Source organism: Corvus kubaryi, unplaced genomic scaffold, assembly GCF_017639235.1.
Source record: "Corvus kubaryi isolate FWS band 111438036 unplaced genomic scaffold, C.kubaryi_AGA036_p1.0 37382, whole genome shotgun sequence".
Classification (NCBI taxonomy): domain Eukaryota; kingdom Metazoa; phylum Chordata; class Aves; order Passeriformes; family Corvidae; genus Corvus; species Corvus kubaryi.
Window position 1 is genome coordinate 5,327,291 of NW_024581124.1, and position 18,120 is coordinate 5,345,410.

Consider the following 18,120-nt stretch of genomic DNA (forward strand, 5'->3'; position numbering starts at 1 on the left):
GATAGCATCGCTGCATTTGTAGTGCTTGGTCAAGATTGAAGGCAGGCTGAAGAGTTGGTTTATCACTGTTGAAACAGCACTGCTCTTCACTCCCACCAAAATGCTTTATGTGAGATCAAGCTTGTGATTTCTGAAAATTAAATGCAGAGTTCAAAAACTGCTGTACCTCCTGGAACTGCAGGCCTGACTCATCAGAAGTTCTCATCAGAAATACTACGTCAAAGGCACCAATCACAAGGGTAAGATCAACCAGCACAAACTCTTGTGCGGTAATTTTAAAATAAAATCCTTCTTTTCACTCTTCTGTTACCTTTCACTTCAACTAGAGCCTCAACGCTGCTTCCACTAGGCAAGAAAATCCAAAATGCCAGGGAGGTCACAACTGAAGCACAGAGAGCTGGAGCGTCCTACCAGGGAAAAACAAAAATCAGTCATTAAAGGCAGATTTATTAATTTCCTTTCTTAAATGGACTTAAGAGCTCAGTGCCTAACACTGACATAAATTCCATGTGAATACCATGTTATCCAATCTCAGTGCTGCTCTGCAGAGTATCCACTGTCCAGGCAGTGTGTCAAACTCAAATCCAAGCCTGCAAGAAAATAAGACTATCAGGGCTCAAGACATTGGTGCAGCACCTCAGGCTTAATTAATTTTACCTGTTTTGGAGAAATATCAGGGCTACCTGGGAATTACTGTCTGTTAGAAGGAAGTGCAGAGACAGAAAAAAAAAGTTTTATGCTTAGTTTCATCACCCGAGCTCACTCTCACTGTTGTGCAGCAACTCCATAGAGAGGATACAAGCTCTGCTCTGGGAATGCCAAACACACAGATCCAAAGGTAACCCCAGCACTGTTCATTATGAGCTCTTGTCACCTTTTAGAGGTGCAAAAAGGATGCTAAGTGCTAGCCCTGGTCCAGGAACAATTCTACTTACCATTTCCCCACTTCCAGTTAGAAAATAAAGGCATTACAACCAGTTTCTTCCAAAAAATATCCTTTATTGTTTTGGTTGTAAATATAAAAAAATGCATTGCACAATTTAACAGACCTACTGAAAAGTGCTACATATCAACAGCACAACAGAAGTTGTCATGCAACAGAACAGGAAACCTAAGCAAAGCAAGAGCACAACCTGAAGTCCTCATACCTTCAAGATTTTTTTTCCTTTTTTTCTTAACAAGAATGAATTCCATTCACTTAAAACACATTTAAATACAAGATTAGAAGAAGAAAACGAGCTATTTATTCATTGTATTGTTAAAAGGCTTGCTCATAACATTGATATCTTTTGATTGAAAGCCTTATTCATGGTGGAAAAGTTCAGACAATGGCTAGAAATTAATTCCATTAATATTACCTAAGGTGTGTTTCTTTGTAACTGAAGTTACTGTAATTGCAACTGAAGAACTCAAGTTTTACAGACAGAGCTATAGTTAGGTTCTACCACTTCTGCTCTAGCACAGTAAATGAGAAGAAAATCCAACCAAGAATGAAACAAAAGAAAACTAGAACTTTAACTGATGTTGTAGGAAAAATATTGGGGTCCTATAAAAGAAAAAAAAACCCAAAACAAATAATCTCCTCTGACACTCAAGTGTATAAATTAGGGAGTAATAGAAAAACTCCTGATGTCTCACCTAATTTAAAAAACTTCTTAAAGTTATCAACAATTGTCCATAGTCCTCCAGACTGGTGTAACTGAATCCCTAAAGAACTTAAACTGGATGTCATCAGCCTTTTGATTTTTGGTAGTTTTCCATGCAATAAAGGTGGAAAGGAACAAAAAAAAAAAAAAAGAAGAAAGGAAAATGTGAAAACAGTGAAAAAACCCATTCTATTTTCAGCAGTACCTTCTAGCTGGCAACATCAAGAATTATCCACTCCAGAAAACTGAGAGAGTGAAATAGCCTTCAAATAATTTGTACTACAAAAGCATTATCTTACTGAACGTTTCTGCAGTGACCTTCCCTGTCCTGTTCTCAAACTGCTTTTCAGGAGTTTTGGGCTTTAAAAGCAAACACAACTAAATTTACCTGTCCCTGTCACTTCTACCACATGTGAACACAAACACACACACAAAGGAATGTAAAAAAACCTGAAGATACAAAGGGATGCAGTTTTTCAATACCTTTGACAGCCCTTTGTCTTTTCAAGCCAGTTCAGATTTAGAGGTTTAAGCCCTTGCCTGTTTCCTGGGTTTGTCATAGCAGAGGTTATGTCCTTGTGTGCACAGGTGCTCCTGCACATGGCAGTGGAGGGCAGTGGATTCAGCAGGAAAGATTTAATTTTTTCCATACACAGACGAAGTTACTCACAACCTCAGTCTGAAAGGGTCACAGTAATGCCACATAGATAAAATCCTCTAAAAGGCCAGGGAAGCCCCACTTCCTCCATTTGCTCAATTTTCCACAGAGCATCATTGTAGGGGGAACAATGTATGACTTATGATTAATCAAATGCATACACAACACCAAGGTCTAAGGCACAGATGGAAACATTCTAGTAGGCCCCCCTTCAAGGAAGCCTTCCACAGGGGACTAGAAAAGCAGGGAAGAGCATTCCAGTCAGGTCAAATGGTATTAACCAAGAATCCTTTGGTTTTGTGCAGAGATCAGACTGTCACAGTGAAGTGTGCACTTGTCTCTGATCCCACTCCTCAGTAATTCCTTCAATTCTAGTTTGCTCCTGGACTTTCACCCCTTACTCCTCCGGCTAAAAGGAGGCCAATAACTGCAGTAACAGCTAATAACTACACCAGATAATGCCCAAGTTCTCCAGAACTTGTGTTTGGGGTGGGGCCATCTACAGTATACCAATTAATACAATTCAAGGTCAGAAGGAACCAGTAGACAATCCCAGTTTGACCTTGTGCATATCACAGGCCATAAATAAGTTATTTAGCCACTCCTTTACTGAGTGAAATACATTGGATTTGATGGAATACAACTTGTATTCAATTACATGGGGGTTCTCCAAAAGTTTAGCACCAGCAGATGTGCAGCACCTGCAGTTCTGTGCAGATTTATAGGCACTGTGTGTTTGGCTTACTTACTTTGGTGACACTGAGGAAATCAGAGCGCTTAAATTAGGAGAGAAAGTGTTACCAAACTGAAAAAAATAAAGTAATAAAACTCCTCAGTGGGTAAGAAAGACAGACTAAGGTGTTTAAACACAAATCAAAGTGGAAAACTATGCAGGAACTAATACATACGTGGTCTATCTCTTTCCATACCAATCTCTACTGGTTCTACTTGTTCAGATGTGAGACATAAACCAGCTTTTTTCCTCCCGTGTTTCCAAACGAAGTGAAATCACTTTCCTCATAAGGCTGACTGATAAAAGAAAAGAATTCTGATTTGCAATAACAGGGTGACAAGAATATGTTGAATCACTGCTTCAAAGAGCAGTCACATCATTTCTGGTAATTGCACTACATGGAAAGTATCTTTTCACTTTTCCTTTCCTCCCTCCTACACTCTTGCCTAAGTAAGCGATATTGAATTCTTTTCTCTTTAAGATTTGCAGTTGCTTAATAGTGCTTTATTTCTGCACCACAATTTGTTAAACAAGCACTCCCCCCCAGTTGTAACCAGCTCATGGTGCAATCAGATTGATACATTTTCCATCCACATCCACAGAAAAACTGTGAATGGACAAAATTTTTGGCAGTTCAGTTAAATTACCCCTTCCTATTCCTTTAAGGTTCCTTTCAGTTTCTAGTCCATTCAGTGAGATATGGATGTTAGGGTTTCAGCTGTCCAATTTCCCTGGGCCCTGAAGTATGATTGTACTGCACTGGGCTTCTTGGGACGGAACTCCCACGTCATCGATACCAGAAATGGTAAAAATCACACACCATCACTGCTGACAAGCAGACGACCACATGGCAGGGGAGGCACTACAGGATCTGTTCATCTGAAAAGGTCAGCAAAAACACCAGTTCTTGGACAATATGCCTTCTGCTCTCTTGCTAGAAACCCAGACGTTTTTAACACACGAACAGTGAGATCGGCCCACCGAGGAAAGGCCGGGAGGGACATCTCCAGCTCATCACAGCGTAAAATGATTTTACTGGAGTCAAATTCACAACCAGTGATAAAAACAGGAGGATTGAAAGCACTGATTTAAAAAAGGATTTACTTATTCAACACTTCTTACCCAGATGCACCCGAAAGTATATTGTTTAATTGATTACAACATTATGAAAGACCTAGGAATGGATCCCTCCAAAGAATCTACTCACTATTTAATTACTATGACAACCTTTGCACACCATTCCTTGGCTGAGACTTGGAATTTTGTTGCTTCTATCACAGGGACACAGGTTTTCACATGTGCCATGAACTCCAAATTATATGTCCAATCTACTGTAAAAAAAAAAAAAAAAAAAGAAAAGCATCTCCCCCTCTGCCTACACAGCTACAGGAAGGTGTGTTGGTACAAAACATGCCATTCTGCCTTCCCCTTCAGCCCCCGGTTCCTCCATGCAGGGAGAGGGCCCTGGGGCTCACCTTTTGTGCCTTCTCCTTGCTACAGTGCTGCTCACACAGAAGGAACTCTGCAAGGAAAGCCATTAGCTGCAAAAACTCACAACAATGGAGAAACAAGAACAAACCTACCCCCTGTACTCAGTCCTACTCCCAGGTCTATTGTTTCCTTTCAAACTTTGACCCACCAAGTGGAGGAGACTGGGACAAAACTGAGAAAAGCTCCTTTCCCCCAGGAGAACCTACTGAGCCCATTTCAGTGTGTGCAACCCCCAAGTGTTCCAACTACTCCTCATTTTCCCACTGTGAGAGGCTGCACATTACCTCCAGCCTGCTCTTGGAACGGGAAGAAAACTGCTCAGGGGAAGCATTTCCACCATTTGCATAGCTCTGAACAATCAGGATCAAGTTGTGAGTGGAATTACAAGGGTCATGGGACCATCCTAGACTATGAACAATCAGCTAGAATGAACATCCCAGTGCTATCTCAGGATGGACAATCACTGCTGGAATGGGACTCAGTTTACCTGCAGCAGAGGACAGTACATGCTGAGACACTCACACAAAAATGTTATGCAGTATTTTGAGTTTTAAACTTATTTTTACAAGTTTTCTAATTCATGTTGAACATAATCTTCCCATATAGACCAGGCTCAGCAAAGTCCTTCAGGTTTTTCAGACAGAAGGCAAAAAGAAGAAGCAAAAAAGACAAGCAAAGAACTGACCGCAAGTCTGTGTGGTTTGATACAGCTTCTGAGATAATAAAAAAGCCAATTTTTTAGCATCACAAACTCGATTCTTGTTTCTGAAGTGCTATTACATTTACCTATGGGTATGTTTTATATGTGCACATTTTGTGAGGATGGCAGCTGAACTGTGCAGATTGCAAAAAACCAGTTTGTTGATTAAACTGGTATAAAAGTCATATCTTTATCCTAATTGCAGAATTTATACAATCTAAAACTGCTTTCTTGCACTTACGGCACGGCCTGCCACTCCCCTGCAATGGCTAAATTAAAAAAAAAAAAAAAACCAGCTATTTTATTTACTAGAAAATAAAGCACGTCTTGAAACTGATCAAAAGCAATGATACACTCATTCAAATAAAAATACACAAAACACAGCCTGAGATTTTAATTCTAAGTATTTTTGCCATGAGTTGACATCACTGACAGATTTTTCTTCTCCTTTGGTTTTTCGTATGATCCTGTTTAACAATTTTCAATATTCAAGTAAAACAAATGGAACTGAATACCAGAAAACAAAATAAAAAGCGTATTTTGCTTCATGAAATCAAAAGTATTTTTTCCCCTTGAAGAGCACGTTCCTTGGTGTACAGGATTTACACTTCAGAGAACTGAGGGTGTTTCATAGAAATCTCTTAGTTGCGTACAGATGCATTGATGGAGATCTATTGCTGCCTGCAGGGCTCAAACCTGCTGAGTTTACCTGAGCTCGGTGGTTTTTCTCACTTGACGGAGCACAGCACAGCACTGGAGAGGAACCAAAACATTCTGACAACGCTGCATCACCTGCACCTCTTCGGAAGGCAGGGCCAGGTGCCCTGAACAATGTCTCAGGTGATGGAGAGAATCCTTTCTAAAGTGCACCGACTGGAGGAGCCTGGGCAGGTGGGGCCTGGCAGGTTCCCCACCCCTGGGACAAGCACCTCAGGGTCTTTGGTTGTTAGGTCTCCCCAGCTCTCTTGTTCACCTTCATCACGGCCTCCCGGGCCTGCTCTGGCAGCTGCGACGGGTCCGTCAGGATCGAGGTGGTCCTGCTCAGGTGCCGAAGGGTGTTCAGCACCACTATAAAAAACAAACCCAGGAAAAGCATCAAGAGAAACCATTAGTCTGACTGATCTTTCTTCTACAAAAGAGAGCACCTCGTGACACTTATAAATGTAAGTTAAATACTTGCTGAATGGCAAGAGGGAAAGAATCAAGCAATGATGCCCAAACAGAAGGTCACTCCAAAGCTGAATACAAATCTCAGAGGTCTTCCCTCGCTACCAGATAAATCACACAGCCAACTAGAGCCAAGCTTTTGAAATTTAAATGTAGTTAGACTGTTTAAATTCTGGTATATTCAACATTTTTTTTTCTGTCTTCACAGTCAGAAGAGGCTCTTATTTTTTCAGTGAGCTAACAAAAAGGAAGCAAAAGTCACATTCAGCATCATGTGCTTTGTCATCCTCTGACTTTTAAAAAATGCTATTATATTACACTTTCTATGATCTGGAAGAGCTTCTGGATGGAACTTCACTTACTTGGTCTCAGAATAGGAAGAGTACAGTGCTGATCCAACCAGGCCAGTGCAGTTTCGTTCAGATCCTTAAAACTTGTTGTGGAAACCATCCCATTGAAGGACTCAAACAATGGCTTAATAATAATGCTGAACTGCAGACCATCAAATGTCAAGGGAGACAACAAAGGGGGAGTTCCAAACATTCTACAGGAAAGGCTATGACAGAGAAAACACTGGATTTCTAAATGGACTTCAAGTGCCAGAGGGACTGCAACATTTCAAAAATTGTACTTTCAAATCTGTAACACTAAGGAAAAAAATTGAACCTTAGCTCCTAGTGATATTCACTATACTTTGCAAAATTCCTCCGCACTGACCTGAAGGGGGAAAAAAGGAAAGGGGAATGTGCAAGTTTTTGAACAGCTTCAGTAACTGTAATTTTTTTCCCCTGAAATCTTTGCTATTGTCTATTTACATTTCCCAGAAGACAGCCAGAGTTGCAGTTAGAGTCCACAGAAGATTTCTTGCAGTACAATAACCTAGCAAGAAAACCCTGCCTCTGCATTGCATTTTACTTTCCAGTTATCTCCCACACTTTGAGGTGAACAAGTCCTGCAAGAATCCATATCCACATGCAGATGTGGATGAAAACTGAGGACATTTGTTATTTAAGTAACTTGGCTTAAAGTCACAGCATCAGAATCTCAAGCTCTTGGCTCTAAAAGTACCAGTACCAAAGCCCAAGTTCATCAGGCTGGTATAAAAGGATACAATCCAAAACTTCCAGTTCAGCAGGGTCCTGCTTCTCACATACTCATCAAACAACCTCTTCATGTGGTCGAACCTTTGCCGTGTTACAGGAACCCCGGTAGCAGGGAGCTGCTGCTGGCAAGAACTGAAAAGATGTTTGGAGGTCAGAATCCCACTAAAAAGGACACATTTCTCTTCCAGAATAAATTGCAGCAGGAGAAAAGAGTGTATTCCTGGTATCTCTGGTGGAGGGGCTTCCCAGTGCATGATCCCCCCAGAGTGTAACTGCTCCGGTCAGCAATACAAACTGTTTTCCCAACAATTTTGTCTATATTCAAGCAGCAAAGTGATTTATCAAGCTGCTACAAACACTTCTTACAAACAACAAAACTGAAAACAAAGTATAACATAGAACAAAGTAATTTTAGGCATCCATTAAGGACAAGGCACATCAGGAGTCAAGGAAAAATTTACAGAGTTACTCCTAAGCAATGTTACAAAAGAAGATATAACGGAGATTCTTATGAAACAGATCAATTTAAAATAAAACCAAGCAGACTTCATTATATTTTGTAAGAAAAACAGAAGTATTTTGATTTACTGCTAATTCTAACATCATGCCTAAGCCTAAAACTTCTGGAGCTGGAAGCAAAGCCACCGGTGTTCTCAACATGCTGTGTAGTAGTACGTAACTATCATAAACCAAGCGAGCAAACTGAGGCACTGGGAAGGTGAAGGGATTTACCACAGTTATGTTCAGCCAGTGACAAACTTCTGGAGCCCAAGCCCTGTGTCTTATGCACTCAAACACATTTTCCTATAAAAACTGACTGCATTTGAAAAGAAACCTGCAGCAAAGCCATTGTGAAGAGTGAGAGTTCCATCACCAATGAGCTTTATAAAAACATCCCTTGCTGGCTTCTTCTCAGAATTATTCTGACCTGACATATCCTCCCTGATGCTGCCACTGTTGTGCATTCCGTGCTCAGAGCTTGCAGAAAACCCACACAGTTTGCACCAGTGCCCATCCCACAGCAGCTCTGCTTGGAGCTTGGAGCTGGCAGCAGCTCTGTTCTGTCCAACACCCATCTGCTGCCTGGTGACACTGAGCACACACTCCCTGCTGTTTGGCCCAAGCACCACTGAAGCTGCTGCTCCATCCCTGGAAGCTCCCTGGTCTCACAGGATGGTGGCGTTCAGCTCCTCGATTTCCTCCCGAAGGCGCCTGGTTTCCTCCTGCATCTGTGTCCTCTCCTGCTGCAGCTTAGCAATGTATTCCACTGTCTTCTGGAGCGTGATGGCGTGGCTGATCTAGACCAAGCACAGACACACAGTTCACCTTCTGCAACAACCTGAGATTCATGAAGAGTTTGTCCTCCTAACCTGCACTTCAGCACCTTTTAATTTTGCTTTACTGGGTGTAAAAGCACAGGGTCAGGCAGAGCAAAACACTTCAGATGCTCAGCTCTGTGCTTCTCTGACTCCACACTCCAGTAGAGAAATGTGGCTGCAGGGGTTGTTTTCTTCCATAAACTACCTTTCTGCTACTTTGTTGAAAGAAGTATTTTAGTAATTTAAAATGTTTTATTTCATTATCTGTCCTCTTAAAAATATTTACAGTTCTTACTTAAGTACTGAAGGATGTGCTACATCTCCAGACAGATTTATAGTGCTGGTAGAAGCACTGCTTGAAGCTGGTAATATAAATTATTTAGTTTGGGAAACCTGAAGTTATTGAAGAGAAGGACCCACCAAAGGAGACCAATAACAATACTCTTCAGTTTTGGGGAACCAATTAAAAATCTGCACTTGAGAAATAAAATAACCAGACATTTTAGTAAAGCTAGATTTTCAAAAAGGATTTCCTTTCAAATAGGCTATTCAAGTCAGGAAGTGAAATTCTGACAACGCATCACCTAAATTTCTGAAACTATAAAAATTATGCAAACAAATCAGCATGCTGCACAAAAAGCTTTCATATTTTCCATGTTTTAAAGCTACTGGTATTTAAAGGACACAAAAAATTCTGTTGTGCAGATATATCTGTATTTCAATTTAGTGAACTAAGTTAACTAGTGTAGCCAGAGTAAGTTCTTAGTTTGGATAAAGTCATTTGACAATGAGAAATCTGCTGGGTCTCTGTAAGCCCATGTACAAAAGACAGGTGAAAGGGGAAAAAAAGGCCCTGATTCTTAAAGACAGCTGGGTGGTGTAAAGAGTCCTAAACAGATTTTCCAAATCATCTGAACTGAACATGCTTCTGACTCCTGCTGGGAGGCAGAGATCTCAATGGTGTAGGAAATTTTAGGAATTTACCTAAGCTTTTCCATTCTACGTCTGCTCACTGCTGTGTTCCAGCAGTGCATGCTCTGCTGTGCTCAGCTGACCATTCAACAGTGAAATCATTACATTTATTAACAAGACTTTTAGAATGGCTCTTTCTTACATTTCACATTAAACTGTAAATGCTGCTGAGGTACTTACCGACTTGGAGTTGGCTGACACCAAGCTGTTCAGAGCACTGAAACCAATCTTGATATTAAACCTTCGTTTTTGTTCTGAAAGATGCCTCATCCTTCGATTCTGCATAAATAAAATCAGCTCAGTCTATGCTGTTCTCCTTTACTGTTCTACTGCTATGACTATTTCAGCTGTTCAAATTCAGTGTCATTTTTGTTGACTTGTTGGCATTCACAGTCTCCCCTGGAACAACTCTCCAGAATTTTAATAATGAATTGACAGTGTGTTTGTGGACCAAGCCACCTCTGACATCTGCACCTATTTTAAACATCACGTGCCAGGACGGCAAGGAGAAAACCTGAAAGATATTATATTACCTGAAGGTTCTAGACTTGTACAGTATGCACATGATTTGTTACTTGCCAGCATGGCATATGAAGGTTGTTTGAGAGATACTATTTGTCTGTGTAGTGCTTTAGCAGAAAGAAAAGGTCACCCTACACCTCTTTAGCTGTGTCATCAGGAAATAGAAGATTTAGGATTTATATTAACAAAAGAGCAAAGATCAGTGGACCCAGAATTTGTCCAGGCTGTGGTAGAAATACCTCGCAATCAGTAACAAAGAAAACAACTGGCAGGATTTTTCTGGCACAGGAGGAGCCTGCAGCCCCTGGATCCCAGGGCTGGAGAGCTACATAAACCACTCACAGGAGCTCCCAAGGTTGGTGTCCATAGAAAGAAAAGACTTTCCAAGCTATAAAGGAGCTCTAGTTTCTGCTCCAGCACTGGGAATGCCAGATTATTCCAAGGCCTCTGAGCTACTGAGGACAAAGGAGCAGCCGGTGGATCCCTTCCCAAAGCTGGGGCCACACCGCCGCCCTGTGGCTCCTGCCCAGCTCAGCTGAAGCCTGGAACAGCAAGGGATCATCCTTGGGATGCTAACACATCACAGCCGCAGCAGGGACACAGAGAAAGGATCCAGGAAGGAACAGAACAACTCCATATATGACTCCAAAAATCCCCATTCCACACAGATGTGAATGCCAGGTGTGTGAAGGAGGTGCAGAGACCCTTAACTGTGTAACAGGCCAAGGATTTCTTTTTTCTGAGTCCCTCTCTGGCAGCACCAGCTCAAGTTGTTCCTACTGCTGCACCACTCAATTACTACTTTTTCCTGGGAGTTTGCCACAGGAAATCTGGGATGAAGAAACTTCTTTAACAGATTTTGCACTTTGAGAACACATTCCTGGCAGAGTGAGGCTTTCTGGCAGCAGCTCACCATCACCCCACTTTATAATGAAGGAAAGCAGTGTAATAAAGCAGTGAAGTGGCTCCCAAAACCACAGAAAATGCAGGTTCAAGAGCAGAACTGAGATTTCCAGTGCCCTCTATGCTTTGCCAAACTGAAATAGCCATGTTACCTAGCAATACAGAACTGTTTAATCTAACAATGAAGAGGAACAAAAGCACATACATCTGGAGCCTGGCAAGTATCACTGTTCCTCTCTTGTCTTACAAAAGAGTTACTAACAGTCCACATCCAAAGCAATTCCTGTCAGAGGAGGTGTGTTTACATGGCTATGAAGCCTATTTCATTGCAGTATCCCTACTTTTAAGAATGCTCCTCCATCTTGTGACCACTTTCCCACCATCAGCCAGCGCTACTAATTTGTTCCTTTGTTAACTTACTCCCTAACAACAGAATAGGCTGCATCTCCTGCTTGTGAGCATTCATGCCAAGCAAATCACTGCCAACTTTCATGAGTAACTTGCAGCATGGTCAGCAAGGGGCAGTTCTGATTCTCCTCTGCAACAGATCTAGAACTTGAGTGTAGTCACAGGCTGCAGGTGTTAAAACTTATGTTTCTGCCCTGGAGTAATCAAACTGCCCTCAACTCACAGGGTACACAGAGCCAGAGAAGCCAGAAGGGGGTTGGCACTTGCAAAACAGTTAAGTAACACTCCCTTTCACAACAGAATGGATGAGAGGATTACAGCTGATTGTTCTGATGGGGTTTTTGTGGAGAAGTTTCTCATACCACCACAGAAAGTGTTCTGACAAGTGTTCAGCTTGTGTGTGAGGTACAACCAGTGCTCAGGTGCTATCTCTAGACCGCCGAGTTCTTACCCCAGTAATTCTTGAAGGGTTTTACAGGTGTAACTCGTAGAGTCTGTGGAGCTGCTTCTCTGTGGAGCAGCATAGCATCACTGGAGACATGTAAGTTACTCAGCAGGTCAAGAACTTCCCCTCCAGCGATGGCCAGAGCCCTGCAGACTGAAGAGCCCCAACAGAACAATGGCAAAAAGCCACAGTTTAGAACACTAAGCCTGAAACCTTTGACCAAGTAAACTGACACCTGTCACAACACTCCTGTGAGCCACAGCAGAACTGCTGTCATGACCATTAGGACCTGCAGGGGTACAGCTAAGCCTGGCCCCTCTGGTGACACATCCCTGAGGAGCAGAGTAGATTATTAGAGTCTGACATTTTGGATTGCACAGAGCAGCACAGATGCAGCAGCAAGCTAAGCCCAACTGTCCTGAAGCACAACTTTCTCTAGTCCATGCTCAGACATCAGGACAGAAAAGTAGCTATGAAGGCAAAGAAGAAAAGCCCCTCAAAGGAAGGGACACACACCTTAAATGCAGCCATAGTAGGGTCAGTGGCAGATTTTCCTGAGCAGCTGTTCTGAGGAGACTGTGGACTGGGGCTCTGCTCAGAGGTGCAGGGGGAAGCCTGACCTGAATTCTGACAGTCCCGGCCTTCATAAAGGAAAAAACACAAGACACATTAAGAAACAACTTTTTGTAGCAAATATAAGCGCTGAGAAGTTTCTACTCAGAATTAAACTGAAATGCAGTCGGCAACCAAATTACACTGTTTGATGCAGCAACCACATGCTAGAAAACATCAAGACTGCTGGGAAAGCTTAGGATACAATGTCACAAGTGTCATACATCCTGAATAGCAAGATGTAATAGTCCTTTCACACACACATATTTCAGCAAAGGCATACTGGATGTGCAGGCTGTGATTCCATCGTCCTACTGGACTCCCCCGTTTGTCTCTAAAAGCCTGGGACATGATGGTGACATTTACAAGCCATTTACCACCAGAACCAGCCCAGGGAACGCTCCGTCGATGCACATGCAGAAGGAGTCTTTGCACTTACCTACAAGGATTGTGTCTGAGATCCTCCAGTCAAAATCAGAGCTATGACACTAACAACAAACCTATTCAGCACTTCCTACACAGATGTCTTTCATTTCTTGGACAGCACATCCTTTTAGAAAGGAGCCACTTATAGGAAGCACAAAATCACAGTTTCTGGGGACACTGCAGAGTCGTTTAAGACAAAAATTGCAAACTACTGGATGCAACTGAAGCTGTGGGGTAGAAGGGCCTGAAAAGCTTTTCCTTCAAAAATTATCAAGGTATCCTCAAGGCCCATTTACATCCTGCCTACCCAACAGAAACACACTTCCATGTGCAGGGGGGAGAATGCTTACAGCTTTCTAACTTACTAGGTGTAGGTGAGGGAACTTGTGAACTGCTGCAGTGGGAAGGGATGTGCTCTCCTTTCACCAACACATCCTGGACTACACTAGGAGGGAAGAGATGTGAGACTGTGGACTGGCTTTGTTGACTACTTGGTGCTCGCTGTGCTGGACCAACCAGAATGTTACTACGGAACTCCGTCACCCCGGGAGCCTGGGAACAGCACAGAAATAGCACAGAGGAAAACAGAGAAAGAGAGAGCAGGAGGGGCAGTGTGGGGGCAGAGGGAGAGAAGGGATGAGAGAAAGGAGAAAGTGGGAGGAGAGAGAGTAAGAAAGAGAAAGAGAGAGAGAGATTTGTTACCTTGCCTTTCACTAAAAGTAGCAAATTAAGACATGATTAACAATCTGATGACATGAAACAAGGGCTAATATATAAGGAATTGGCAGGCACCAAAGTCAGGCTTCTGGCAGGAGACCAGTATCCTTTCATAACTTAAAGCAGTATTACAACACATCAACAGCATAATATACTAAAATCTATCTCCATCTTCCTGCACACAACATATTGGGGAAACCCACTCACATACCCAAGGCATGTTTTCCAATATGGCAGTGGAAAGGTGAGCTCCCTGGGCTTCTGCACAGTTAAAGCACAAGCCATCCCATCCACAGCACTGTGAATACAGGCCTCCTTGGAATCTTGCTGTTGTGTGAGACAGAGTCTGTCAAGACTATAAAATGCTTCCAGGCCCATAAAGTGACTACATTAAAAATAAGCAAACATAATGCTGAATGCACAAATGCATACGTTGGGTAACAGATGATTTAGTGGACTCGTTACCCTCCTCAGCACATTATGGCTCTCACTACTTGCAAGTAACAGGCCTAGAAAACAAATACATAATTTTTTTTTCTTCTCCTTACTCTGACAATTCCAGCTGGTGCAATTGCAACATTAGACTGAGACGTGGCTGGCGTCAAAATCCCCTCTCTTTTTAAAGGTGCTGGAGTTACAATCACAGCTCTGGACTGTCCCTGAAAGGCAGCTGAAGAACACAATTCAGTTAGAATAGTTAATGAGACAAAACAAAAGCTGGAAATTATTTGGTATGAATAACTTGTCATTAAACAGGGGGGTGGATCAATGGGCATCTATTTGGTACTATTTCACTGCAGTATAAAATGTCACCAGTCTTCCAATAATCTCAACCCCCTTAATCCAGTACAAAGGACTTCAACACTCCAGCTATTTCTGAGTTTTCTAGCATCACTGTTTCAAGGTGAATTTACAGAGGTATGTAGTAATTCAGTGAGACGCAAAGTGTCTTCATTCTATCAGAGCTGGGTTTGACAGGAGGACGGCCATCCTCAGCTCTCCTCTCCCATCCACACTTTGGGATCTCAGACTTGCTCTGCTGATTCAGGAAGGGTCAATGACTCAATACTTCATGCTTCCTTGTATATTTATCTTAAATCCTTTCCCTCAGCACTTCATCCAGCAGCTTCTTCCACTATCTAGTTTTACAGTTGCTTTAGATGACACACGACCACAAGACAAACAAATGTGATTGGGAACCAGCATCAAAATTCCAGAAAATATGCTGAAGATCCAGGAGTTCTGCAGTGCTTAGACAGCTAGAGGTAATTCTGAACAGCAGCAAATGTTTCCACATGAATCTGTGAAGATCTCCATATAACCAATGCAGATGTGCAGGTACTAACACAGAATTCATGCTGAAGCAGTTCTTGCCCAGTCTAGACAGAACATGACTGACCATCCTATACTAAGGGAAGAATCAGGCAAAGACACAACTTCTGTCTGGGTTTTGATAAAACTGAACCAAACATATTTGGCTTCTCTCTTGGCTGTATTGGTTCAGCTCTCCTTTGTACAAATAAAGTCATGATGCAGAAGCAGTGTCAGCACAGCTCAGTCCCTGCCGAGCCACCCCTCTGCAGGTCAGCATCAGGGTTCCGAAGGATGCACACAGAGCAGGACAGGGAGACAGTGCAGGGTTATCCAACGTCCCCTCCCTGACAGTGTCACCTGTGACTGATAACTGTGTTTTGACTCAACTGGAGTTTCTGCAGAGCCTCCATAAGAGAGGACCATGGATTGCACAAACCTTGCGCCAGCCCTTGCGTGGGTCTGTCTGGAGGAGAGCTCTGTCACTGACACAGGGAGTTCATTCTTTGAGCATTCCACATCTAAAGCTGGAATCACAACCCTTCCACTGTTCACTGTGGTTCAGCTGGACTTATGACATCTCTATTGAGCTCAAGAGCCTACTCTCACCAGTGCATTGTGCTGCTACACAGGCTTGGCCTTTCTGACTTCCACACTTGGGGAGCTGCAACAACCAGCAACAATATTTAGAAGTCACTTTACATGATTCATGTTTCTGTTCTACACATGCATCTTTTCCAGACTTTCCTCTCAAAATCAGCACATTTATCCTGAAGTGGTGATAGCAGTGAAGTCTTGCACCTGATGAGACAATCTGTACAGGTTTTTAAGTCCTTATACCACCGAGCAGTTCTAACCCAAGATATAATGTATTTGCTTTATAGTCTGGAAATGATTTGTTTGTCCCGAACACAAATGACAGGCATAAATGCCTTGGTTACAAGTACTAATGTTTATTCTATTGCCAAAAATAAAGCTCCAGTATTTATATAAATTCTTGGATTTGTCCCCTGAGCTTGACCTCCCAGTAGTTTAAGAACACCATGATCCCCAAACACATGCCACTAATCTAGATGAGAAACAAAGCCACTGGTTGTGATGCTCTAGAAGTAAATGGTGGAGCATTGGGAAAGTAATATATGGGGTGAGGAACAACCCAGGAAGCACTGAGAAAGTAGGAGTAAAGGCTTTCTGAAAATGAGTTGCCTACAATCTTTACTAGGTGAGAAATGCATGTCTCGACTGCTGAAGGTACATGGACTGTTGGTTTATAAGACACAATAGATAGGAACACTGCCATTAACACCCTCGTGCTATTAATCACGGACCAAACTGATCCCAGTGACATCATAAAATTAGATCTTGCATCTGTTCTTCTCAACAGTGATTCTTCTTTTTGGTGAGTAACCTCACTATCAGGCCCTGGCAGACACACCTACTCCCTAGTAAAGCCTGTTTAACAGTACTCCTCCAGGCAGGCTTTTTCTTGAATTATTGTTGCACATTTCAAGTGGCTGAAGTCACTTGGTTCCCAGCCAGCACAAGTCTAAAAACAGCCTGCAATAATCCTAAGAAAAGCATGCTGCCTGTCCTGTCCAGCCTTGAGCTTTCCTACAAGGACCACCTCAAGCAAAATTCTCCCTCCTCATCTTGTTATTCTTTGCCTTGTGCAGCACCAGTGGCTCCAAATCCCACCCAGTGTGGAGGTCCCAGGTATTCCTATCCCGACCTGAAACCCACTCCTGACTTAAAGCTTCTCAGGGGTCTCTAGACTGCTTGAGACAAAGATCTCTAGCTCCCTCAGGAGATCTCTTTCTCTCCTCTCCTAGGGGAAGGTAACACTCTCTCCCTACTACTTCCTCCTCCACTGTGGCTGAATGCTCTGAGGGGCAGTTAATCACAACAGCATCACACCTAAATCCAAGGTTTCTATGGGGCAGGAGCACAGAGCTGATGCAGCTACGCAGCCCATCACAGATGTTACATGGAGAGACCCCCTTCTGGAGGTCAGCTTTTCACACTCAACCAAACTGCTTCCAATCCTTGCAGCAGCCTGGAGCATCCCACTGAACAGTGCAGCCACTGCATTCAACCAGTGGATTCAGGGGTTCTGCAGACACCCTCAGAAGCTCTATTTTAACTTATTACGTAAAGCAAGAAAAGCAAGAAGGTCTTTTCCTCCTGCTAGTCCCACTCCGAAAAGGAAAACATCCCCCCACAGTGCTCCTCACCTGGGGTGATGAAGGCATTCTTTACCAATAAGGACACTGTTTCAAGCTTCGGAGCAGGCACTATTTTTTGTGACTGTTTGGGCCTTGTCCCAGCACTGGCCAGAGGAACAGGTTTGGGGAGTGCAAATGTCAGCTGGGACTGCACCTGCGGCCGGGGCTGCCCCTGCACAACAGCAGTCTGGAAGGCCAGGTTACAAGGCACTCCTGCCCCCGGCTGCTGCGTGGCCAGGACCACGCTCTGGCTCTGGCTGAAGGTGGTGGCAGGGGCGTTGTGGGTCAGCGTGGCAGAAGCCGTGTGAGTGATGACCGTGGATTCACAGAGGCCGAACTTGGGCGTTTCTGGAGCAGCGAAGGCGGCGGGCGCAGGGCTCAGGCTGGAGCTCAGCGGCACCGCGGGCAGCGGGGACTGGTGCTGGGCACTCGTGGGTTGCAGCAGTGGCAGGGACGTCGGGAACACTGACATAAAAGTTTGTGGCCCGCTGAGAGACGAGTCAGGAGGGAAGTCTGCTGGCTGGATGAAAGATTCCTCGCTTCTAATGCTGGAGCACTGGTCTGCAACGACGTCAGGAATGACAGGAGCAGGTACTGAGGAAGGAATCAGTCCATCACTGATGTTCCCTGCTGGAAGCGTGCTGGGCAATGAACCCGACGGCAGGACAGGAGACTGAGAGACAAGGAAATATCACTGATTCAGACATGTCTGAACTCCTCCTGAGAAGGACATGGCTCATGTCAGAGCCTTCTGTTTTAAACCTC

General features: G+C 43.4%; 1 protein-coding gene across 3 annotated transcripts in view; it reads right to left on the reverse strand.

Annotated features, from left to right (window-relative positions):
- Positions 1 to 978: 978 nt before the first annotated feature.
- The window catches only part of LOC121667765 (MLX interacting protein), a 45,494-nt gene continuing 28,352 nt past the window's right edge, over positions 979 to 18,120 (reverse strand). Inside the window, exons 9-17 of one of the 3 annotated variants that reach the window (XM_042034779.1) lie at positions 17,365 to 18,028; positions 14,371 to 14,492; positions 13,471 to 13,657; positions 12,584 to 12,708; positions 9,970 to 10,068; positions 8,669 to 8,796; positions 7,507 to 7,630; positions 6,758 to 6,887; positions 979 to 6,296 (exon numbers count right to left, since the gene is read on the reverse strand). In XM_042034779.1, coding sequence (XP_041890713.1) covers positions 6,175 to 6,296; positions 6,758 to 6,887; positions 7,507 to 7,630; positions 8,669 to 8,796; positions 9,970 to 10,068; positions 12,584 to 12,708; positions 13,471 to 13,657; positions 14,371 to 14,492; positions 17,365 to 18,028 — 1,701 coding nt within the window. In that variant the 3' untranslated portion in view covers positions 979 to 6,174. Of the gene's footprint in view, positions 6,297 to 6,757; positions 6,888 to 7,506; positions 7,631 to 8,426; positions 8,797 to 9,969; positions 10,069 to 12,583; positions 12,709 to 13,470; positions 13,658 to 14,370; positions 14,493 to 17,364; positions 18,029 to 18,120 lie in introns of those variants that run through there. The other 2 variants (XM_042034780.1, XR_006017148.1) reach the window with 2 other exon arrangements.